This window comes from Thamnophis sirtalis, unplaced genomic scaffold, assembly GCF_051295495.1.
Source record: "Thamnophis sirtalis isolate CommonGarterSnake01/CBP01778 unplaced genomic scaffold, rThaSir2_p1.2 scaffold_2, whole genome shotgun sequence".
NCBI classification, from domain to species: domain Eukaryota; kingdom Metazoa; phylum Chordata; class Lepidosauria; order Squamata; family Natricidae; genus Thamnophis; species Thamnophis sirtalis.
The window spans coordinates 125,884,972-125,905,298 of NW_028261382.1; the positions used below are offsets into that span (position 1 = coordinate 125,884,972).

At 38.7% G+C, this 20,327-nt stretch overlaps 1 protein-coding gene across 1 annotated transcript in view; it reads left to right on the forward strand.

Moving 5' to 3' along the window:
- Positions 1-17,788, forward strand: part of RAD54B (RAD54 homolog B) — a 43,599-nt gene extending 25,811 nt beyond the window's left edge. The window contains exons 5-15 of the mRNA XM_087706855.1: positions 2,796-3,068; positions 4,802-4,964; positions 7,641-7,866; positions 8,675-8,882; positions 10,304-10,443; positions 11,197-11,487; positions 12,060-12,232; positions 14,378-14,639; positions 15,088-15,154; positions 15,765-15,965; positions 17,435-17,788. Of these exons, the coding sequence (XP_087562981.1) occupies positions 2,796-3,068; positions 4,802-4,964; positions 7,641-7,866; positions 8,675-8,882; positions 10,304-10,443; positions 11,197-11,487; positions 12,060-12,232; positions 14,378-14,639; positions 15,088-15,154; positions 15,765-15,965; positions 17,435-17,616 (2,186 nt within the window). The 3' untranslated portion in view covers positions 17,617-17,788. The remainder of the gene's footprint in view (positions 1-2,795; positions 3,069-4,801; positions 4,965-7,640; positions 7,867-8,674; positions 8,883-10,303; positions 10,444-11,196; positions 11,488-12,059; positions 12,233-14,377; positions 14,640-15,087; positions 15,155-15,764; positions 15,966-17,434) is intronic.
- The last annotated feature ends 2,539 nt before the right edge of the window (positions 17,789-20,327 follow it).

Genomic DNA, 20,327 nt, shown 5'->3' on the forward strand with positions numbered 1-20,327 from the left:
GAAAGGGAATACAAACAATGACACATAAGCACAATACATAATTAAAAAGAACACAACATTCATACCATTCGGGTGTGTCACACCTATGTGCTGGGGGAGCACAGGGGGATCACATACATGTGTGTGGGGTGGGGCGCATTGCATTATGGGTTTGGGCACGCATGCGCTACCGCCGCACGCACAATTTTGGCATGCAAGGAGAAAAAGGTTTGCCTTTTTGCTCCAGTGGTGTTGGGCTTCAACCTCAATGATTATCATCTTCAACTATTATAGCTATTGTCTAGTTGGAGTCGTGGAAATAGTACTTCAACACATTTGGCAATCGCCAGAATGGAATTGGAATGATCAAATGAGAGGGAAAATTGCAGTGATTAGATGTTTTACATAAATGGCTTGGAACTCCAGCTTAGGGATTGAGATGGCAAGTTCAGCTGAACAATTTAAATAATAGTGAATGAAAAATGCTCTTAGTGTACTCTGAAATTTCTTGTGTATGAGTAGAGTATATTTTTTATCCTCTAAAGGAAGAAATAAATGGAAATCTCCCAATAAAAAGAGTCTTCCGAAAGTATTGTTATGAACCATCTCTCCTGAAATATGTCTTCTGAATCAGATCCAAAGTGCTGTCCTAATATACGTGCCTTGAAAACTCCCATATTCAAAATGTCATTCCATATTCGGAATATTACTCTACCACTTATCTTTCACACTCCCTTACATATACAACTCTTTCACTCTAGTTATATTTTTCTTACTATTACCCTTTTAAAAATGTTTCTGATAAATAATGGAATTTAATATCTGCCATATCCACAACATACTTCCCTACATTTATATATTTGCAAGTTAATCCCAGTTCAGAGTGGTGAATACTAGCCTGCATGTGTTCAGTGCAACTGCAAATGATTTATATAGTTAAACATTCTTGTAAAGGTTTACCTCCTCCACAACAACATGCAGGAAAATATGCCACAAGGCATACCTTGAAGCCATTTCTTTATAGCACCAATTTTTGACACAACCTTTTATCTAGTAAAGTCCACTTTATCAGATGTAGTAAGTTCAATTCTCAGTTGATACCTTTTGTGTGTGTGTGTGTGTGTGTGTGTGTGTGTGTGTGTGTGTGTGTGTGTAGTAGTCTAGTAGTTAAGGCATCAGGCTAGAAAACCAGAGACTGAGTTCCAGTCCCACTTTAGCCATGAAAGCCAGCTGGTTGACCTTGGGCCAGTCACTATCTCACACCAACTTACTAGGACAGTGATGGTGAACTTTTTTCCCCTCGGGTGCTGAAAGTGCGGGTGCTTGCAATAGCGTGTGCCAATACCCATAATGCAATGACCCCCACAGACCCCACCCCTGTGCATGCGTGCCCCTCCCCCCGGTGTATGCACTCGCGACCCCCCATTTTGATGCTAGCAGTCCTCCTTTAAACCTCCTGGAACAAAAAATGGGGCATGGGGGTGGCGCCACATCCCCCCAACCCCATGCATGCGCACACAACTGCCCACACATGCGTCTGTGCGTGTCTCCCAGCAGAGACCTGAAAAAGAGTCGAGGTGGCGCAGTGGTTAGAGTGCAGTACTGCAGCCACTTCAGCTGACTGCTAAGCTGCAGTTCGGCGGTTCAAATCTCACCGGCTCAAGGTTGACTCAGCCTTCCATCCTTCCGAGGTGGGTAAAATGAGGACCCAGACTATGGGGGCAATATGCTGACTCTGTAAACCGCTTAGAGAGGGCTGAAAGCCCTATGAAGCGGTATATAAGTCTAACTGCTATTGCTATTGCTATCAGGTGGCTGGTGGGAGGCGCATGCATGCGCTTTGGAGCTGACCTGGGCAACGGCTCTCATGCCCGCAGAGATGGCTCTGCGTGCCATCCATGGTACGGGTGCCATAGATTCGCCATCACAGTATTAGGAGTCGACAGTATCCAAACAACTTATAGCTGAATAGCATTATTATTCTAGGAGGGTGGTGAGTGGGAGGCAGCCGTACAAAGTATTGTTAGGTAGCAATGATTACCAAATAAAGGGCTGTCTCTAACGTTTCAATCAAAACGTACATGCTTGTGCAATAAGCACAGTGACCCATTCCCCACAACTATTTTCAGAAATGTATTTGTCCCTAAAGTATTATAGAGTTCTTTGTTTTCAAAAAATATAATAATTGGTGCTGCTAACACAATTATAAATAAAAAGGGAGATCAACCATTTTCTGCACTATATTGCTTAGCAACAAGGGCTAGCTTTCATGCATTGCTCATTAACTTGTTAATCAAGCTTTTTTTTGTTCCTATTGCCTAGTAGGATTGGACAAGTTGGGAATTCATTTAGTGGAGTAAATGACAGTGTAAGATATTTTCAGGAACGCATTTGTGAATTTGGGGTTCGAAATTGTTTTCTTTTTACCCAGCCCTCATAAGTACCAGATCTCTGGAAAGCTTCTAGCATGCAATCTTTTAATTTGAAGCGGTGGGTGTTTTGACATCAAATGGAGCTAATGTTTACCTTCTTTTAAAGAGATATTGCACCATAAAAATAAAGAAGCTATCTTGAGGATGTTATTGATGTCTTTCAAAAACGTATAGAGCTATTTAATATTTTTATTTAAAGACAGTGTGTCATGAATATACACTATCAATATTCAGCTTTTTAGTCGAAAGAATTGGCCTTATTTCTTGCACAGTATGGCCATAATGTCTTTTTTTTCCTTAAAACTGTAAGATTTATTTGACCAAATGTATTCTTTCTTTATTTATATCCATACATCTCCACTTAACCTTTATAATTTCTTGTAGGCACTGGTTATCAATTGAGGGTCTTAGACAATCTCACTGAAGGTCAGAGTCTGATGATTGGAAGCAAAGAAATTGAAGTGATGGGTGTGATATTGGAAGAGGACTTTAAAAGTGGCAAGTGTTTTCTGTCTGGTCTGGAGGCCACAGAAGAAATTTGCAATTCCTCAGTTGCTTCTGCAAGGCAGTTTTGTAGCCCTTTCAAAAATGTTTCCAAAGCCAATCCAAAAGAAAATTGGTCTAACTGTAAACCACGTCATGATCCGTTAGCTCCAAGTAAGGATTTATATTTGAGTTTAATCTATGTTAATTTGACTATCTCTGTTCTATCCCCTTCTAAAGAAAATGAATTAGTAATCCAAATCAAATTCATACTCTCTCTAATTATAGCGCTTATATTGGAATTTAACTCCGGTCATAGTCCCAACATATAAAGCGGAAATTAACTTAGGGAAATTAAATGGGTGAATTGGATAACCCAAATCGAACTTCTTTCTCTTGTTCTCAGAATCGCAGTATAAAATAAAACTAGACACTGTGGATATGATGATATCTAGATAGACTGAAAATGACATATCTGAACAGAAATAATATGTACCATATTTTTCGGAGTATAAGATGCACTGGAGTATAAGATGCACCAAGATTTTGAAGAGGCAAATTTTTTAAAAAAGTTTTTGCACTCTGCAGACCTCCCCAAAATGGCCCAATTTTTGTAAAAAAAAGGGGGGCATGCATAGCCTTTAGGAGACTTGTAGAGTGCTCCCTGGGAGGGGGGGGGCAAAATTGAGCAAAAGCTGCCTGTTTTTCACTCATTTTTGCCCTCCCAGGCCCCCAGGAGCACCCTGGAAGCCTCCTAAGGGCTATGCACTGCCATTTTTCCAAAGGGGGTGGGGTTTTGGGAGGCCAAAAATGCTGTATTCAGTGTATAAGATGCACCCAAATTTTCATCCTCTTTTTTGAAGAAAAAAGGTGCATCTTATACTCTGAATGGCCTGAATATAAATTCTAGACACTAAGCCAGCGATCAAGAATTATGGAAAATACAGTTGCAACAAGTGTCATTCCTTGTCAGTTCTGAACTCAATTTTGTTTTAGGTTGCTTCTCACTTAGAGCATGCTATAGATCCCTCACAATTATTTTAAAGTAGCATGCTTATCTACTGGAAGTTGGGGTCAAAGCAAACATTTGAGAACCCAGGCCAGACTACAATAGTTTGTTAAACTATTTATTCAGTATAATGGATATTGGAACAAGAATTCTTTCAGGGTCTTCAGTCTATACCAACATAAGATTATCTGTGTATCAGCAATATACACTGAATGGAAGAGTCAGTATAAATGGGACGTTTGGGGTCATCCTGTTTCAACCTAAGAATAACCTTTCTATGGTCAGAAGAACCAGAAAGATTTCTTCATTTTTCCAACTTTACTCAAAATTCTACCCATTTAAAATCAGATCTTAGTAGCCTATTTCAAGTTTATTTATTAATTTATTTGATTTTTATCTCACCTTTTTTTACATTATAAGTAACTACATATATCATTCTTCCTCTTCCTCCTCCTATTTTCCCTACAACAACCCTGTGAGGTGAATTGGGCTGAGAGAAGGTATCCAGCCCAAAAGCAGTCAGCTGACTCAAAATGTTTGCTACATTCCTAAAAGTTGGATTATTTGGGAAATTAATTAAGGTTGGAATATAACCCAGTGAAGCAAAATGTCATTTTATTGATTTTATCTTAAGAAATTCTTGATCAAATATCACCATGTATTTCAGAATTATAAGTTTTTCCTGTTTGTTTGATATTAAACATCTTAGAGAAGGCTGTTTATATGACATTGCTAATTGTGTATTTAACTATGTCAATTTGAGGATTTAAAAAGTAGGGTTATTTGCATGTTTTGGTTTGAATTGGGAAAATATTTTTTTTCTTTCACCTAGAAAACTGGTTGCTTTTGTTTTAAACTAATACTTTTTCACTGACACCTCCTATGTTTGAAATTTAAGATTCCTTGGTTATGCCATATCCGTGCCCAAGTCACCAGCGATTGTTTAACAAGTCACATTTGCCTATTGTGGATGTGGTAGTAGACCCTTACATCACAAGCCATCTTCGCCCACATCAGCGAGAAGGAATTCTATTTCTTTATGAATGTGTGATGGGAATGAGGTAAGAAGATGATGGTTTCCTGGCTCTTGAACTCTCAGTCTTTCAGGATGTTGGTGATTTTGGGAAAAGCTGATGCATTTGCCATTGGAATATTGTAAAAACCTTAAGTGGTAAAGCTGAGGAGAGAAAGATATGCTCATGTAGGTGCGATTTTCAGCAACATTTTTGTGAATGTGAGATGACTATGGGGGAACTAGGAAAAGGTGGTGACAGTTACAAAAACAAAAGCAAACTTTTAGCCTGAGTAATGACAGAAGTGAGAAAAGAACCTTCCTTCCTTAGAGTTTAGAGTTTATTAACATTTATAGGCCGCCCTTTTCCCTGAGGGGACTCAGGGCGGCTCACATAAAATCAGGAAGGGGAATACAAACAATAACGTAGACACACATAAGTAAAAATAATAGGCAACATTCATTCATCATTCGGGAGGGGCGGCTATCTTTGTCCCCAGGCCTGACGGGCTAGCCAGGTCTTAAGGTCTCCTTCCTTCCTTCCTTCCTCCTTCCCCCCTCCCTCCCTCCCTTCCCCAAATCCAAATAAACAAAGATAAACAATACAGTTAAATACAATGAAGGGAAAACATTGCTTCAACATGTACCTGTTAGTTTTGGTCTGCTTGACTTATTAAAAACACAAGATTTTGCCTCTTTCACCAGCTGATAAGTCCTCTTTCTGAGCCGGTGGTCACATTTGGCATTTCGAGAGAATCTGGTAGGCAATGTCACAAAATCACTGCTGGAGCCATTTATAACATGGCAGCCATGGGCAACACCATCATTGTTGGATATAAAAATGATCTCGGAAGCTGATATTTGGTTTTACAGCATCCAAATGTACTATTTTTAAAAATTAAAATACCCTCTGAATGATAAAGTCACATGGACAAGGTGGAACCCAGGAGCTCAGATATGGTTAATATTAGAATGACAGACCAAGAGGAAATGTGTGAGTTGTAACGGGAGGAGCCAAACAACTTTGTAAAAGAAAGCAGTGGCAAATTGTTTCCTCATTGTTGCCAACAAAACTATGTGATTTTGTCCATATTGTTACCAGAATCAAGTCTTGACTTGAAGGAATCTTTTTTTTTTAAAAAAATCTTATTCATGCAGTTTTGCTAAAGCTTTTCTACAAGGGCTTTTTCACTCTCTCTGGTAGAAATTAAGGAGATCTAGGCTGGAGAAAAATTATTTGTTGCCTAGTTTGATTGAAAGCTCCAAATTCTATAATTATAATATTTTTAAACCTGTGATTTTGACAGAGATAATTGTCTTTCCTGCCTCCATCAGTGCATATTACAAAAGTTTTAAAAACATTGCAGAAATGGATGGAATTGAAGTCTACTTCAAATAAATCTTTAGAAGTCAGGGAATACAAGGAACGAGTCAGTGAAGCCCTGGTAGACCTTTTGTTGAATTATATTGAGACATTTTGCAGAGGGACGGTTCTATTTATGAATAATGCAACTGCTTCTCCCCTGGAAAACTCTCCCTTCAGAGAAATAATTAGCAATATTGTTCGCCATATTTTATATTATCAGGAAAGCTGATAAGACCACTCTATAGCAAAATTAAAAGTATGATGTAATACAGTGGTGGGTTGCAAATCCGGTTGGAACGGGGCCGGTGGTGTCCTCATGGATGCGTGCAGCACATGTGCGCAGCATGCACATGTGTTCAAGTGCCTCTGCGATGCTTCAGTTGCTCCGTGGAGTGTTGCACAGGTGCTGTACATGCCATGTGCCAGCGCAGAAGCCTTTAAACTCCGGTAAGGAGCTCGGGGGGGGGTTCCTCTGGAGCACTGTATCGGAATGGTATCCAGTGCTCTGGACTGGCTCCGGTACGCCCGTACCGGGGCATACCACCTGCAACCCACCACTGATGTAATCTGACTTAATAATTTCATAGAATTTATTGTGCTTAGGTCTGCCACCAAATTAGGGACTTCATCCAGCAGAGGAAAGGGCACAAAACAATTGTATTGGTTCAATTTTTAGCCAACAAAAGTTTGGCTGTTCATTCTCCAAAAGATGGGACAACTTTTGTCAAATTTGGTGAAGGTTTGGGAGCTAATGCAGGTAATAATGAAATGAGTACTATGAAGGAAACATTGATGTTTCTCTGGATCACCTATCCGCCTTACCTCAAATTTTCACATTCTCTGCACCTTCTTTTAAATTTCATTTATCTCTTTACTGTAGAAAAAATCTTCACCTAAAATATAATATTTTAATACACTTAAGTGGGCACGTTTGACATATTTTCTTAAGAATACAATGAATGAAGGAAAACAACAACCTGTAGCCTCTTTCTCCAACCCTTCTGAGTTCAGATCTGAGTATCTATGCCTATTTATTTTACTACGAGTACTGTTATACCCTTTCAATCCAATCTATTTAACTGTATAAGCACAACAAAATCTAACCTATAACGAAAATGAACAATATTATGTAAAAATATAATCATCAACTATCATATTTTGTTCTATATTTTTTATTTTGTATGGACATGTTGGAATAAAAAAACTAAATTAAATGAAAAGGCTACTCCATAAATACTCTTTTGCTATATTGTCAAACAATCAGGATGCCTATGACGTTCCATTAAAATGGCGAAGACTTTTTTTAAAAATTACTTTATACAGTAATCACTTTCTTTTTCCTTGCTGTCTGTGTCTTAGAATGAGCAATAGATTTGGCGCCATCCTTGCAGACGAAATGGGTTTAGGAAAAACACTGCAGTGTATTTCACTCATCTGGACACTCCTGCGTCAAGGACCTTATGGATGCAAGCCTGTAATAAAACGAGCCTTGATAGTAACTCCTGGAAGTCTGGTGAAGAACTGGGGAAAGGAATTTCAAAAATGGTTGGGAAACGAGAGAATTAAAGTGTTCTTAGTTGATCAGGTGAACCAAAGAATTATACTCCTATTCCTAATATGTTAGATATTCCCAAATGTTTAGATGAAGTTCACCTTTATTTATAGAACTCCTGATTTAATTTTATTGACATGAAATGAACTCTTATTTCACTCGATGGAACAATTTAATCTAAATGTAACTTTACATTCCTTCTCTTCATCCAGTTCCTGGGCTCACATGAAACACTGAGCTAAAACGTCTCTTACTTATTTGAGCTTAATACAGTTTGTCAACTCAAAAATTTAGCATTATGAACAGCTGGTGGGGATTATTTAACAAACTGTGGTTAAGTCCTTATCTCAGTGTATGAAATAGCAGTCAAATGAATGGAGGCTGCAGACTTGCAACTCAACTGTTTGTGCTTGTGATTAAAACGTAGCCTTTCAGTACGGACATTTTCCTTCTTTCATTTCTTCCTCAAAGCAGTGGCATACCGTATGTACTAAAATGTCCAACTGTTATTAGAAGGTGGTTAACATTGGTTGGAAAGTGAACAGGAAAGAAGGAAACCTAATGACGTCTCCCAGTTGGATATTGGAATAGAGTCTTTTTCATTAATATTCCGAATTAAAAATTAGTCATTGGAAGCATACAGGAAAAAAATAATTATGCATCATTAAATTAAGTTAGTCATCCTATCTTATTTGTCAATGAACGTTCATAAATTAATTTGGAATAATTCAATACAATTAGTTATATATGTATGACGTACATTTAGACATAGATTCACTTTTATTTAGAATTCCAGCTTTCCCATTCCCACATAACTTTCAATTCTCTTTACGTTGTTCAGGATCACAAAGTGGAAGAATTCATCAATTCCCCCCTTTATTCAGTCCTGATCCTTAATTATGAGATGTTTCTCCGATCTGTGGATCAAATTCAGAAGACAAAATTCAGCCTGGTCATCTGTGATGAAGGACATCGTTTAAAAAACAGTTCTATTAAGACAACTGCTGCTCTTCTCAGCCTCTCCTGCGAAAGAAGAATTATTCTTACTGGTGTGTATATCATTCAGTCACTACAAGCCCGTGGCTTAGAGGTTAATACATCTACCTACCGCATTTTTCGGAGTATAAGACGCACCGGAGTATAAGATGCACCAAGGTTTTGAATAGGCAAATTTTAAAAAAAGTAGGTAGGTAGATAGAGGGATAGAGAGGAAGAGAAAGAGAGAGAAATACAGTAGGTAGGTAGGGAGAGAGAGAGAGAGTAGGTAGGTTAGTAGGTAGAGGGACAGAGAGAGAGAAATAGAGAGAAAGAAATACAGTAGGGAGGGAGAGAGAGAGAGAGAGAGTAGGTAGGTAGATAGAGGGAGGGAGAGAGAAATACAGTAGGTAGGTAGGGAGAGAGATAAAGTAGGTAGGTAGGTAGATGTTTCCAAGTGTATTTATCCATGTGCTGGAGAAGGAAATCACTGACAATCTTCAGCACCTAAGACTTTGTTTCTGCTGGCACAGCACCTGATCAATGTAATTCTCATCAATCAGTTAAAGGGCTTTCCAAAAGGAAAAAAAAAGTTTTTGCACTCTGCAAACCTCCCCAAAACAGCCCGTTTTTCGCAAAAACGGGCCTGTTTCCCTCCCAAAAAAGGCATGAATAGCCTTAGGGGGGGGAAGCTTGCAGAGTGCTCCTGCGGGGTTTGAGGGGGGGGGGGGCAAAAACGAGCAAAAAATGGCCCCATTTTTTGTCAAAAAATTGCACACATAGTCTTATGGAGGCTTATAGAGTGCTGCTGGGGGCTGGGGGGGCAAAAAACAGCCAGTTTTTTGCTCATTTCTGCTCTCCTCGGCCCCCAGGAGTTGTCTGAAAGTCTCCATAAGGGTATGCATGGCCATTTTGGTGAAGGGGGGGGCGCTTCGGGAGGCAAAAAATACTGCATTCGGTGTATAAGACGCACCCAGATTTTCAGCTTGTTTTTTTTAGGAAAAAAGTGCATCTTATACTCTGAAAAATACGGTAATATGCAAGTAGCATGGGTTCAAATCCCAGAAAGGGTATCGTTAGCTGATGAAAGCTAAATAGATGTATACTAGTCTCCCTTTATTTCTTTATCAGTAAAATTCAACACTGTTCAACCTGTAGTAAAAAAAAATGATTTGTTGTTCCCTTATATTGGTGTATTAAAAAATGGATAAAAATCAAATTAGGAAAGGAGGGATGCGTGTATGTATGTGTATTTGTGCATCCAAGACTCTTGGAGACTGCCTGGAGTAGTCCCTTTAGTTTTCTTCGCAAGAATCCCAAAGTGGTTTGCCAATCCCTGCTTCCTAGGGTTGAAAGAGTGTGAAAGACTCTAGCTGGCTTTGTGCCTAAGGATGGACTAGAACTCACAATCTCCCAGTTTCTAATCTAGTGTCTTAACCACCTCACAAAATTGGCTCTCTTGTATTGTTTACGAAATTATTTTTTGTCTCCCAAGGTACTCCAGTACAAAATGATCTTCAAGAGTTTTATGCTTTAATAGAATATGTAAATCCTGGAATACTTGGTCCTTTATCTGCATACAAAAAGGTGTATGAGGAGCCTATTCTTAGATCGCGAGAACCTTCAGCAGCTGAGGTCTGTTCTCACAACAATTGGAATTTGTGATTTTTTACTGATTGCATTAAATTAATGAGGTTTCTTTACCATTGGAGGGATATGACTTTTTCATCTATGACTTCCAAGTTATAAAGTTGCTGTTTCTGAGGAAAAGTGTTTAATCTTACCTTCTCAGTATATTGGAAAATGGCAAAAATATTTATTTCACCAAGCTTTTAAGGTGTTAATTGGCTTTAATTACAGTAATTTTAATAAATGTATAGATTTTATCATCACGTTTTTTTTTTAATTTTATGTTTTGTTTTATTGTTCTAAACTGCCATGGTTGCTTAGGAAAGCAGGGTAAAAATTTAAGAATAAATCAGATTAAGACATTGATGAGATGCTGAGTTTATTTCAAAATTGTTTAATGCAAATCCGAGATGCAAAGGAAATACAAAATTTAAAGAAGAGTAAGTTTAGACTGCAATCCTATTTCAAATATTCTAGGCATAAAAAATTTATTTAACTCATTGGGATTTCTGGCTAGAAGTTTATGTTCTGTCTGAACTCCAAAGCAAGGGGAAATGATACGGGAGTGCAAGGGCAGACACAGGGAGGAGAATTCATATCGCTTTGGGAAGAGGGAGGAGAGTCATGTTCAGGGTTCCAGACTTTAAGGAAGCTTCTGTGAAGGAAGGGACCTTTTTATGGTAAGCAAGAATGAATAGAGGGTCATGGCAGGAAATGTATTCCCATGAACTAATTTGATATTCCAATTTTATTTTCTAGGAAGACATTGAACTAGGTGAAAAAAGGGCAGCAGAGCTGATGCATCTAACAGGACTCTTCATTCTTAGAAGGACACAAGAGGTCATCAACAAATTCTTGCCCCCCAAAAGGGAGAGCATACTTTTCTGTCGTCCAACGGTGTTGCAGCTCGCTCTTTATCGAACTCTTTTGAGCTCTCAGGTTGTTAGATCTTGCCTACAAGGAAGTTTGGAGAACAGCTCACATTTAATATGCATCGGGGCTTTGAAAAAACTTTGCAACCATCCCTGCCTTCTCTTGAAAGCAATACAGGTGTGCATATTGAATTACATTTCAATATTTTTCTGGATTCTGTTTGGTGGGCATTTAAGTCTGCAGTTGTTACAGATTTTGATCTGATTGAAAGTATGCATTGCTTTCTCTTACTAGCTCCTTCCAGAAGGACTTGGGAGACAATAACAGATCCATGAAAATACACGGCTTTCAATCAATACACAAATCAAACATTTTATTTAGGAAACAAATTTATATGGCTGCCCGCCTCATGCATAGCGACTCTAGATGACTTACAGCATTAAAAATCCATAATCTAAAACTGATCAAAGCTGGGGATATAACTATATTAAAATGAAACATGGTAGACTAACTGGAAGGGCTTAAGATGCATCAGAATGGAAAAGCCAACTTTAGAAGTGAAATTTCAAAACATAGTCAGGAGAAACATTGGCAATAATCTCAGTGGAGGACAGCGTTATCCATTCTTACATTCAGGAAATAGTCGGTGGTTTGACATGACAATGGAACAAACAGAAAGTATGGATATGGTTTTAGTTGGAATGTCCCTAAAACAGTCACATACTTTTCCAAAATTCTCTTCTCCATAGAAGAAAGAATCTGAATCTTGTGATAACCAAGATCAAACAAACCTTTATTGTGGATTACGTGATGCTTTTTCTCAAGAAAGCACTCAGACAAATGTCTCTGAGAGTGACTCAGGAAAGTTGAAAGTGCTAACGCAGATGCTGGCAGCAATTCGTGAACGTGGATCTTCCGAAAGGTAGGAAGGCTATTTAAATTGAAAGCACAGTTTGAGTGCGTTTGAAATTTGTAGCGTAGTTCTTTTTTCTAAACAAGAAACATCATGTTCCAAAGGTGCTTTTTCAAGAGGCAACTGGACTTTCTGGTTTTTCTTTCAGAGCTGAAGAAGCTTCTTGGATGAGAAGTGAAACATCTTCAAAGAAAAACCAGTTGCCTCTTGAAAAAGCACCTTTGGGAGAAACATGACCTGGATGACTGAGAATCTCCATAGAAAAAAAAGGCATCATGGCTTCTAATTTACTTCTTAGCTATTGTATTAACCACCTCTAGTGCTATGGAACTTGGTAGTCATTGCTCTTTCATTTAACCTGATCTCTTTGGAAGACTCTCATACCTCTTTTTAGATTCTTGTTCAGGGAGCATGAATGAACTTTATTCATCAGTTTCTAATTCTCTACATTCTTATCTGATTGTTGGTGGTTTATATATTTATTCTAAATCTATCCCAGGAGAAAACTCAATATTTGCTTGCCAATATTTTCCTATAATCTTGATGCTATTTTGATGGCATGGAGACCTGATGGCAGAGAAGCAGAGTCTAAAATATAGCCATTGACAATTCATTAATAATAAACCATGCATAGAGATATGAAATACAAACATACTGGTTTTATGTTTGTCTGTGCTTAATAACTTTAACAAACATTGTAGGTAGAGTAAGTGTGAGAGGTAGCTGAAAATGTGCCATTCCACATATAAATACAAGCTAACTTCCTTTTAATAACTATCTGTGGCATTTTCCAACAAATACTTTCTCTAAAACACAATTTCTTTTTTCTGGCCTAATCTCATATAACAGTGATGGCTAACCTTTTTCGTGCACATTGGCGCACACAATCCACATGCGTGCCCCCGAGCCCCCAAAATGCAATGTTTGCATGGTCCTCGCACATGCACCCCACATACACCCCGTTCCCCATGCACATGAACCTCACACATGTGCCCTGAGCATGCATGGAAGAGACTGAAAGATGAGCTGGCCGGTGGGAGGCGCATGCACGGTAGAGTTGAACTGGGGTGACAGCTCACATTCCATCAGAGAGGGCGCTGTATGCCATCTTTGGCACACATGCCATAGGTTCGCCATCACGGTCATATAAGATCAAATAAAGGTTGGTTTCACATAGGCTTCCTGGTGGAACATATATTCTTCCTTATAGAAACAAAGACAGAAATATCCTCCCTGCTTCCTATCTATCACAACAGATGTGTTCTGCATCTGTGCTATCTTCTCAGGACTCTGCCTATTCATTATGGTGGGACTTGACTTCTGCCCAAACATACGGTTTCCCACTGGCCTTCTAATACCCTTAGCCTATCATTTCACTAAGGCACTATTGCTATACATCCTTGGTTTACTGACATCTTCTCTTTGCTTGAAATCCTTCATATGAATAAATAACAAGTACCCAAAACTTACATGGTACATTTTCCTTTTAGCACAATATCTTTTATAATAATTGATATTTACACTATAAATTTAGGCCCATAGTTCAATTAGCACTGGTAGTTCCTATCAGAGAACTGAAAATTTTGTCTGTCTGTCTGTCTGTCTGTCTGTCTGTCTATCTATCTATCTATCTATCTATCTATCATCTATCCATCCATCCATCCATCCATCCATCCATCTATCTAAATGGTGTGTGTCTGTGTGTGTGTGTGTGTTCCAGCATAACCCTGGAACGCCTCGAGCAATTTCAACCCAACTTGGTACACACATGACTTGCTCTCTGGAAAAAAATAATGTGAGGGTAAGACACCCCTAGCACCTCTCAGTGGGAGAGTGTTCTGTTAAGATACAGCCTGTTGTGCCTTAAACTGTACTGCCATAAAATGTCTTCTACTGTACAGCGCAGTGGAGTTGCCATGGTAATGGCTTCACAGTAATCCACAAGGGGACTCCCTCTGGTAAGAGGGGAAAATCCAACATTAGAATTTACATTTGTTCTGGACATTTTCCTCCTATAAATAAATACCCGGGCAACGCCGGGTTACTACCTAGTTGTGTTATAAGATGCAAACAAAACTAATATTAGAATAATTTTGTTCCATCAACTTAGATGGAATTTGTTAATAACCAGTTTTCTATATTCCATGTTTACAGAGTCGTTGTGGTATCTAACTATACACAGACGTTAAATATACTACAAGAAGTATGCCAACGATCTGGATATCCCTATACTAGGCTTGATGGCAGCACCCCTGTCTCCCAGAGACAACAGATTGTTGATAGTTTCAATAGTAAATTTTGCGCATCTTTCATCTTTCTATTAAGTTCAAAGGCTGGTGGTGTAGGTTTGAACCTTGTTGGAGCATCTCATTTAATCCTGTATGATATTGACTGGAATCCAGCAACTGATATTCAGGTTTGTTGCCTTCTTTAATATTGGGACTGCAGAGCTATTTAACTGAAGTCCTTTTAATGATTTAATGGTTTAAACCTATTTAACTAAGTCTATTTATTAAAAGCCAGTAAAATGGCAAGGTTTGACTTCTTAGAAAAAAATTATACACAGGATGCTCAACGTTTTGTTTAGCCAAGTTTTTGTCAATGTGTTTTTGACACATTGTCATGGAGGTTCATCTACGTGGTTCAACATTGACCTGATGTCATATAATTTAGTCAATCAGTCAAAAACTTGCAAAAAAATTCATTTGTTTGTTCATGAACTCACCCATAGTAAAGCAGGAGTTTGGTTGTAGCCAGATTTTTAGAAACAAAATGTAATAAGCAGACATAGTGAAATAACATTGCCAAGCACATTAGCTGGAAGGCTTTATCCATCATTTATATTGTCTCATTCTCTCTTGTAGGCAATGGCCAGAGTGTGGAGAGATGGACAGAAGCATACTGTTCATATTTACAGACTACTCACTACAGGTCTGCAATGTCATACTTGTAATGCTTTTTGAAACCTCATTGGTTGGTTCCACCACAAAACCACGGTAGACAAAAGCGCGCTCGACGAAAGCGCGTACGTGACGTCATCACAGCGCGACGAAAACACCGCGCTGTGATCGATAAATGTAAAAATAAAGCGAAAATCTTACCCTAACCCCCCCAAACCTAACCCTAAACCTAACCCAAACCCTAACCCTTAACCTAACCCTAAATCTAACCCTAAACCTAACCCTTAACCTAACGCTAAACCTAACGCTAACCCTTAACCTAACGCTAAACGTAACCCTAACGCTCTAAACCTAACCCTAACCCTTAACCTAACCCTAACCCTAACCCTAAACCTAACCCTTACCTTTATGTGAATCGGCTTGCTTTAATTTTATTTTTATTTCAATTTTCAATTTTTTTCATCGCGCTGTGATGACGTCAAATGCGCGCTTTCGTCGAGCGCGCTTTTGTGGACCGCGGTTTTGACGGGTCACGCATTGGTTAGTGCCAATGGCTTTGACCATTCTTGAATGTATATTTCTTGCCTATTTCTGGTCATTATTTTCAGGAAGTGAATGAACGTTTGCTTTCTTTAATGCAGGCACAATAGAGGAGAAAATCTACCAAAGACAAATCAGCAAGCAAGCTCTCTCTGGAGCTGTTGTTGACTTTTCCAAGGGATCTGAGCACATCCGTTTTTCTGTTGAAGAACTTAGAAACCTCTTTACGTTGCATGAAGATTCCAATTGCGTGACCCATGATTTGCTGGAGTGTGACTGTATGGGAAAGAAAGATAATCAAGGTGAGCGGCTCCTGCCTTATTTCATACATGGGATAGTTTTAATGTTAACCTTTGCTCCACCCCACTTTCAAATTGCAAACTGATTGCTTGCAGAAGGATCAAAAAAGTTTGCTGATGATGGCCACAACTCTGCAGTCAAAGCTGCGATGCATATAAAAAAGGAGGGGGGGAGGGCGCTTTGATTGTGTGGTTGTAGCTACCCCCTTGCCGTTTTTGATCTCCAACCCTCCTTGCAGGCACCTCTGTTACAGAAGCTAGAATTGGTGGATTTGGTGAGCAATTTTATGATGTCAGTACATTGTTTCTTTATGGAGAGTTGAAACCTATGTCATTCTGTGCAAATTTTTAACTTGGTTATAATTATAGATACAGATTCAGGTCAGTTAAAAGAAAATATTTCTTTACATTGTAGTTGGGTAAATGATGAATTAGGGACGCGGTGGCTCAGTGGCTAAAACGCTGAGCTTGTGGATCAGAAAGGTCGGCAGTTCAGCAGTTCGAATCCCTAGTGCCACGTAACGGAGCTCCCGTTACTTGTCCCGGCTTCTGCCAACCTAGCAGTTCAAAAGCATGTAAAAATCCAAGTAGAAAAATAGGGACCACTTTGGTGGGAAGGTAACAGCGTTCCATGTGCCTTTCGCCTTTAGTCATGGCCACATGACCACAGAGACGTTTTTGGACAGTGCTGGCTCTTTGGCTTTGAAACAGAGATGAGCACCGGCTCCCTAGAGTTGGCAGAGACTAGCACATATGTGTGAGGGGAACTTTTACCTTTACCTTTAAAGGATGAATTTGTTGTACCAAATATAATGGCAGCCAGTCGTCAGGGCAAAATAAGAGTCAGCAGTCATGTTACAGCCAGCAACTTTTAAAAATGTTCAGATGCCACCGTCTATCTTACTTATTACTAGTGAGCCCCCAAAACTTAGAAAATCTGGCCACTGTTATTCATCATGCAATCTTGAATTTTAGAGCTGGAAAACAGTGAGACCCCTCTCTGTTTCAAAGGGGGATTAACAAAGTTGTGAAAAATAAGCAATCAGAAATGTCTGTTGTCTACTAGATACATTACAATGGTCAGTTGATAACAGTTGCAGGGAGAAAAAATGGGAGAGGAAGGTTATCTTTTGTTAACCACTCTGGGAAACAGAAGGTCAAGTTAGAGGAGACTAATCTAGCAAGTCACTTATTAGCTGTAGTTTCCTCAGACATCTGTGGAATGACTTGCCTCCAGAAGTTGTTGAATGCTCCAACAATAGAAGTTTTAGGGTTTTAGGGTTTCCTGCCTGAGTAGGGGGTTGGACTAGAAGACCTCCAAGGTCTCTTCCAACTCTGTTATTCTGTCATCTAGAGTACCTGTAATTCAAACCAAGGCATTTTTATAGGCATAAACATCTTTATTTCTAAATGTTCAAGTAGTGTTGAATATTTCTCATCAGCTTATGTTTTCTTCCTGTTATTTTTCTTAGGCTGCCCTGTGATCCAAGATGACCAGAATAGCCAAAGTGATGTAAAAGCCAAAAAGTCTCTGACTATGTCACAACTGATGCAATGGAAACACTTTTGTGTGGATCACAAAAATCTCCCTGATCCCTTCCTTGACAGGATAAAAGACAACCTTACGTTCATTTTCCAAAATATAACAAGTTAAGCAAGTTAGCTGCTTCTTAGTTGCAGTGAGCTTGTATTCATTATGGTATTATCATTTTTTTACAGCAGCAGCAGCATTATTAATAATAATAGGATTACTGAGGATAAAGAGCATATATCAAGGTTGACAGTGCATTATTCTTTTAAGCCTTAAAATAAACTGGGGGAAAATTTCTTTGCCACCATTTTTTCTTACAATGTCACATCACTCAAACAACTTTACAATATATTATACTTTAGTCTAACCCATCCAAGATGTTTTCTTCAACTGATGACAAGAACAGAGGCAAGGCTTTCTTTTAATCATGGTTATTTTCCTCCATCAATAATAACCCTGGATTTGTTCTTAGAATTAGTATGTCAACAAAGATATATTGCATTATATAGTTATGAGATAATGACACTTTCTAAATAGTGGGAAAGCACGACTTTCTTCCTAGGGAAAGAAACATATCTCCCTGTGTCCCTCTAGCAACTCATATTTCATCAGATAATGTTATAGCACAAGGAAATTTTTTCCTGTCATATGTGTTCCTTGAATAACTTGTATATAATAATAATAGCACTTAGCAATAGCACTTAGACTTATATACTGCTTCATAGTGCTTTTACAGCCTCTCTAAGCGGTTTACAGAGTCAGCATATTGGCTCCCAACAATCTGGGTCCTCATTTTACCCACCTCAGAAGGATGGAAGGCTGAGTCAAGCTTGGGCCTGGTGAGATTTGATCTGCCAAATTGCTGGCAGCCGCTGATCAGCAGGAGTCTGCAGTACTGCACTTTAACCATTGCATCACAGAGCCGAGGTGGCCAGTGGTTAGAGTGCAGTACTGCAGGCTACTTCAGCTGACTGCTAGCTGCAGTTCGGCAGTTCAAATCTCACCAGCTCAAAGTTGACTCAGCCTTCCATCCTTCCAAGGTGGGTAAAATGAGGACCCAGATTGTTGGGGGCAATAGGCTGACCCTGTAAACCACTTAGAGAGGGCTGTAAAAGCACTAAGAAGTAGTATATAAGTCTAAGTGCTGTTGCTAATATATAATTAATGGCATGATTTTTTTCTCTTTATTTATTCATTCCTTTATTAGCATTTTTTCTTCCTGTCCTGGTAGAATGAATTAATAGCAAATAATGTGTCATTTCCATCCATTGGTTCAATTACCCAATACTTAGTCATGGCCTCTATCTGTCGTTGAAGCTATGGGATTTCATTTCTCGATCTTAGCTTCTCAGTTCTGCTTCTGTTCAATGTATTAGGAAGAAGGCTGTTGCTCAGTTTAAAAAAACCAGATGTTTGGCCTGCAGAAAGCTAACCTCTTTTGGAAAGTGATTTACACACTCAAGCAACTCTGATCTATGGCTTTGACTCTACAATGTTACCTTTTTAAATACGGTGACTGCTTAGTCTATGCTGAAACCGTCAAAAATCCATGGGTGGGTGGCATTTACGGGAAAGGGTTGTTAGACATCTCCTGAACTGCCAGTTCTCTCTGATTTATGTTGTTCTGTTCTGTTTTTCCATTTAATATCGTTACTTTATCCTTGGTAAAATAAATCTTTTAAGACAACTGAATATGTGGAGATTGGCAAAGCCTGGGCCTCAGGCATAGGTCCACTCCTGCATTTGTTAAGAATGTGGGGATTTCCCTTTAAGTGTTTCTTTCTTTCCAAAGGTTGCTGTAATGGTAGCTGTCATAACACTTATTTATAGGATGCAAAACTTTCAAAAGTTCAGTCAATTTACATCAGCAGGATATCCACAAATATTTTCCATCCTCATATTTTCTCTACAGTCACTTGGGAATGTAAATCAAAAGTTGTTGAAGTCCTTGTGGTGATTTTCTGGGAGGAGAGATCCTCTTATTACTATCAATCCTAGCTTAGAATATTGCAGTTGGGAGATCTATTTTCAGGAAGCTATGATCAGGTGGCTATTTTTCCATGAGCAGTTTCAGAAAGCAGGACAACAGTGGGCACTCATACCGATCCTGACCCAATGCTTTTAACTACACATTCAAACTCTGTTTATGTTACTAATAACATTAAAAAGAACAAGTACATTTGTTGATAATAGTCTTTCAAGTGATAACCGACTAGTTCGTACAAACAGTGCCTCTCCAGTTTATCTAACCTTCTTAATTGAATTAAGTTATATAAGCCAGTGCCGACTGCAAGTACACTATGTGCAATTAAATATAATCAACAATATTATTTTGTTTGTCATAATCATGCCATAAAAGTACACTTGCTTCAAAGTGTTCTACTTAAAATTAAGAGATTAATTAATTCAAGCTATTCATATCATTCAATTAATAAAAGCTTGGATTGGAGGCCATGCAGTAAGCTAAAACATAATGTGGTTTGTTTGGTGAGTCCATCTGTTTCCTATACTCATACATTATTTTGTTTATTTAATCAAATGTCTGTAGCCACCCAACTCACAAATTTGTTTCCCCAAAACATCACTTTAGTCATTCTATTCATCTGATAAAATGATTCCTGACTTTTTGCAACCATAGGCTAAGAAAACGTTTCTTTTAGAGGGACTTCAGAAAAAGTAACTTTTCTCACACTCATACATGGTGGCAATGCACACATATAAGATTGTCCTGTCAAAAAGTCTGAAAGTTTATTGTTGAGGTATATATAGAAGTATTTTGCCCTGCGAAAGCGATTTCATAATTTTAAAAGATCAGACTCAAGGGCTGAAAACAA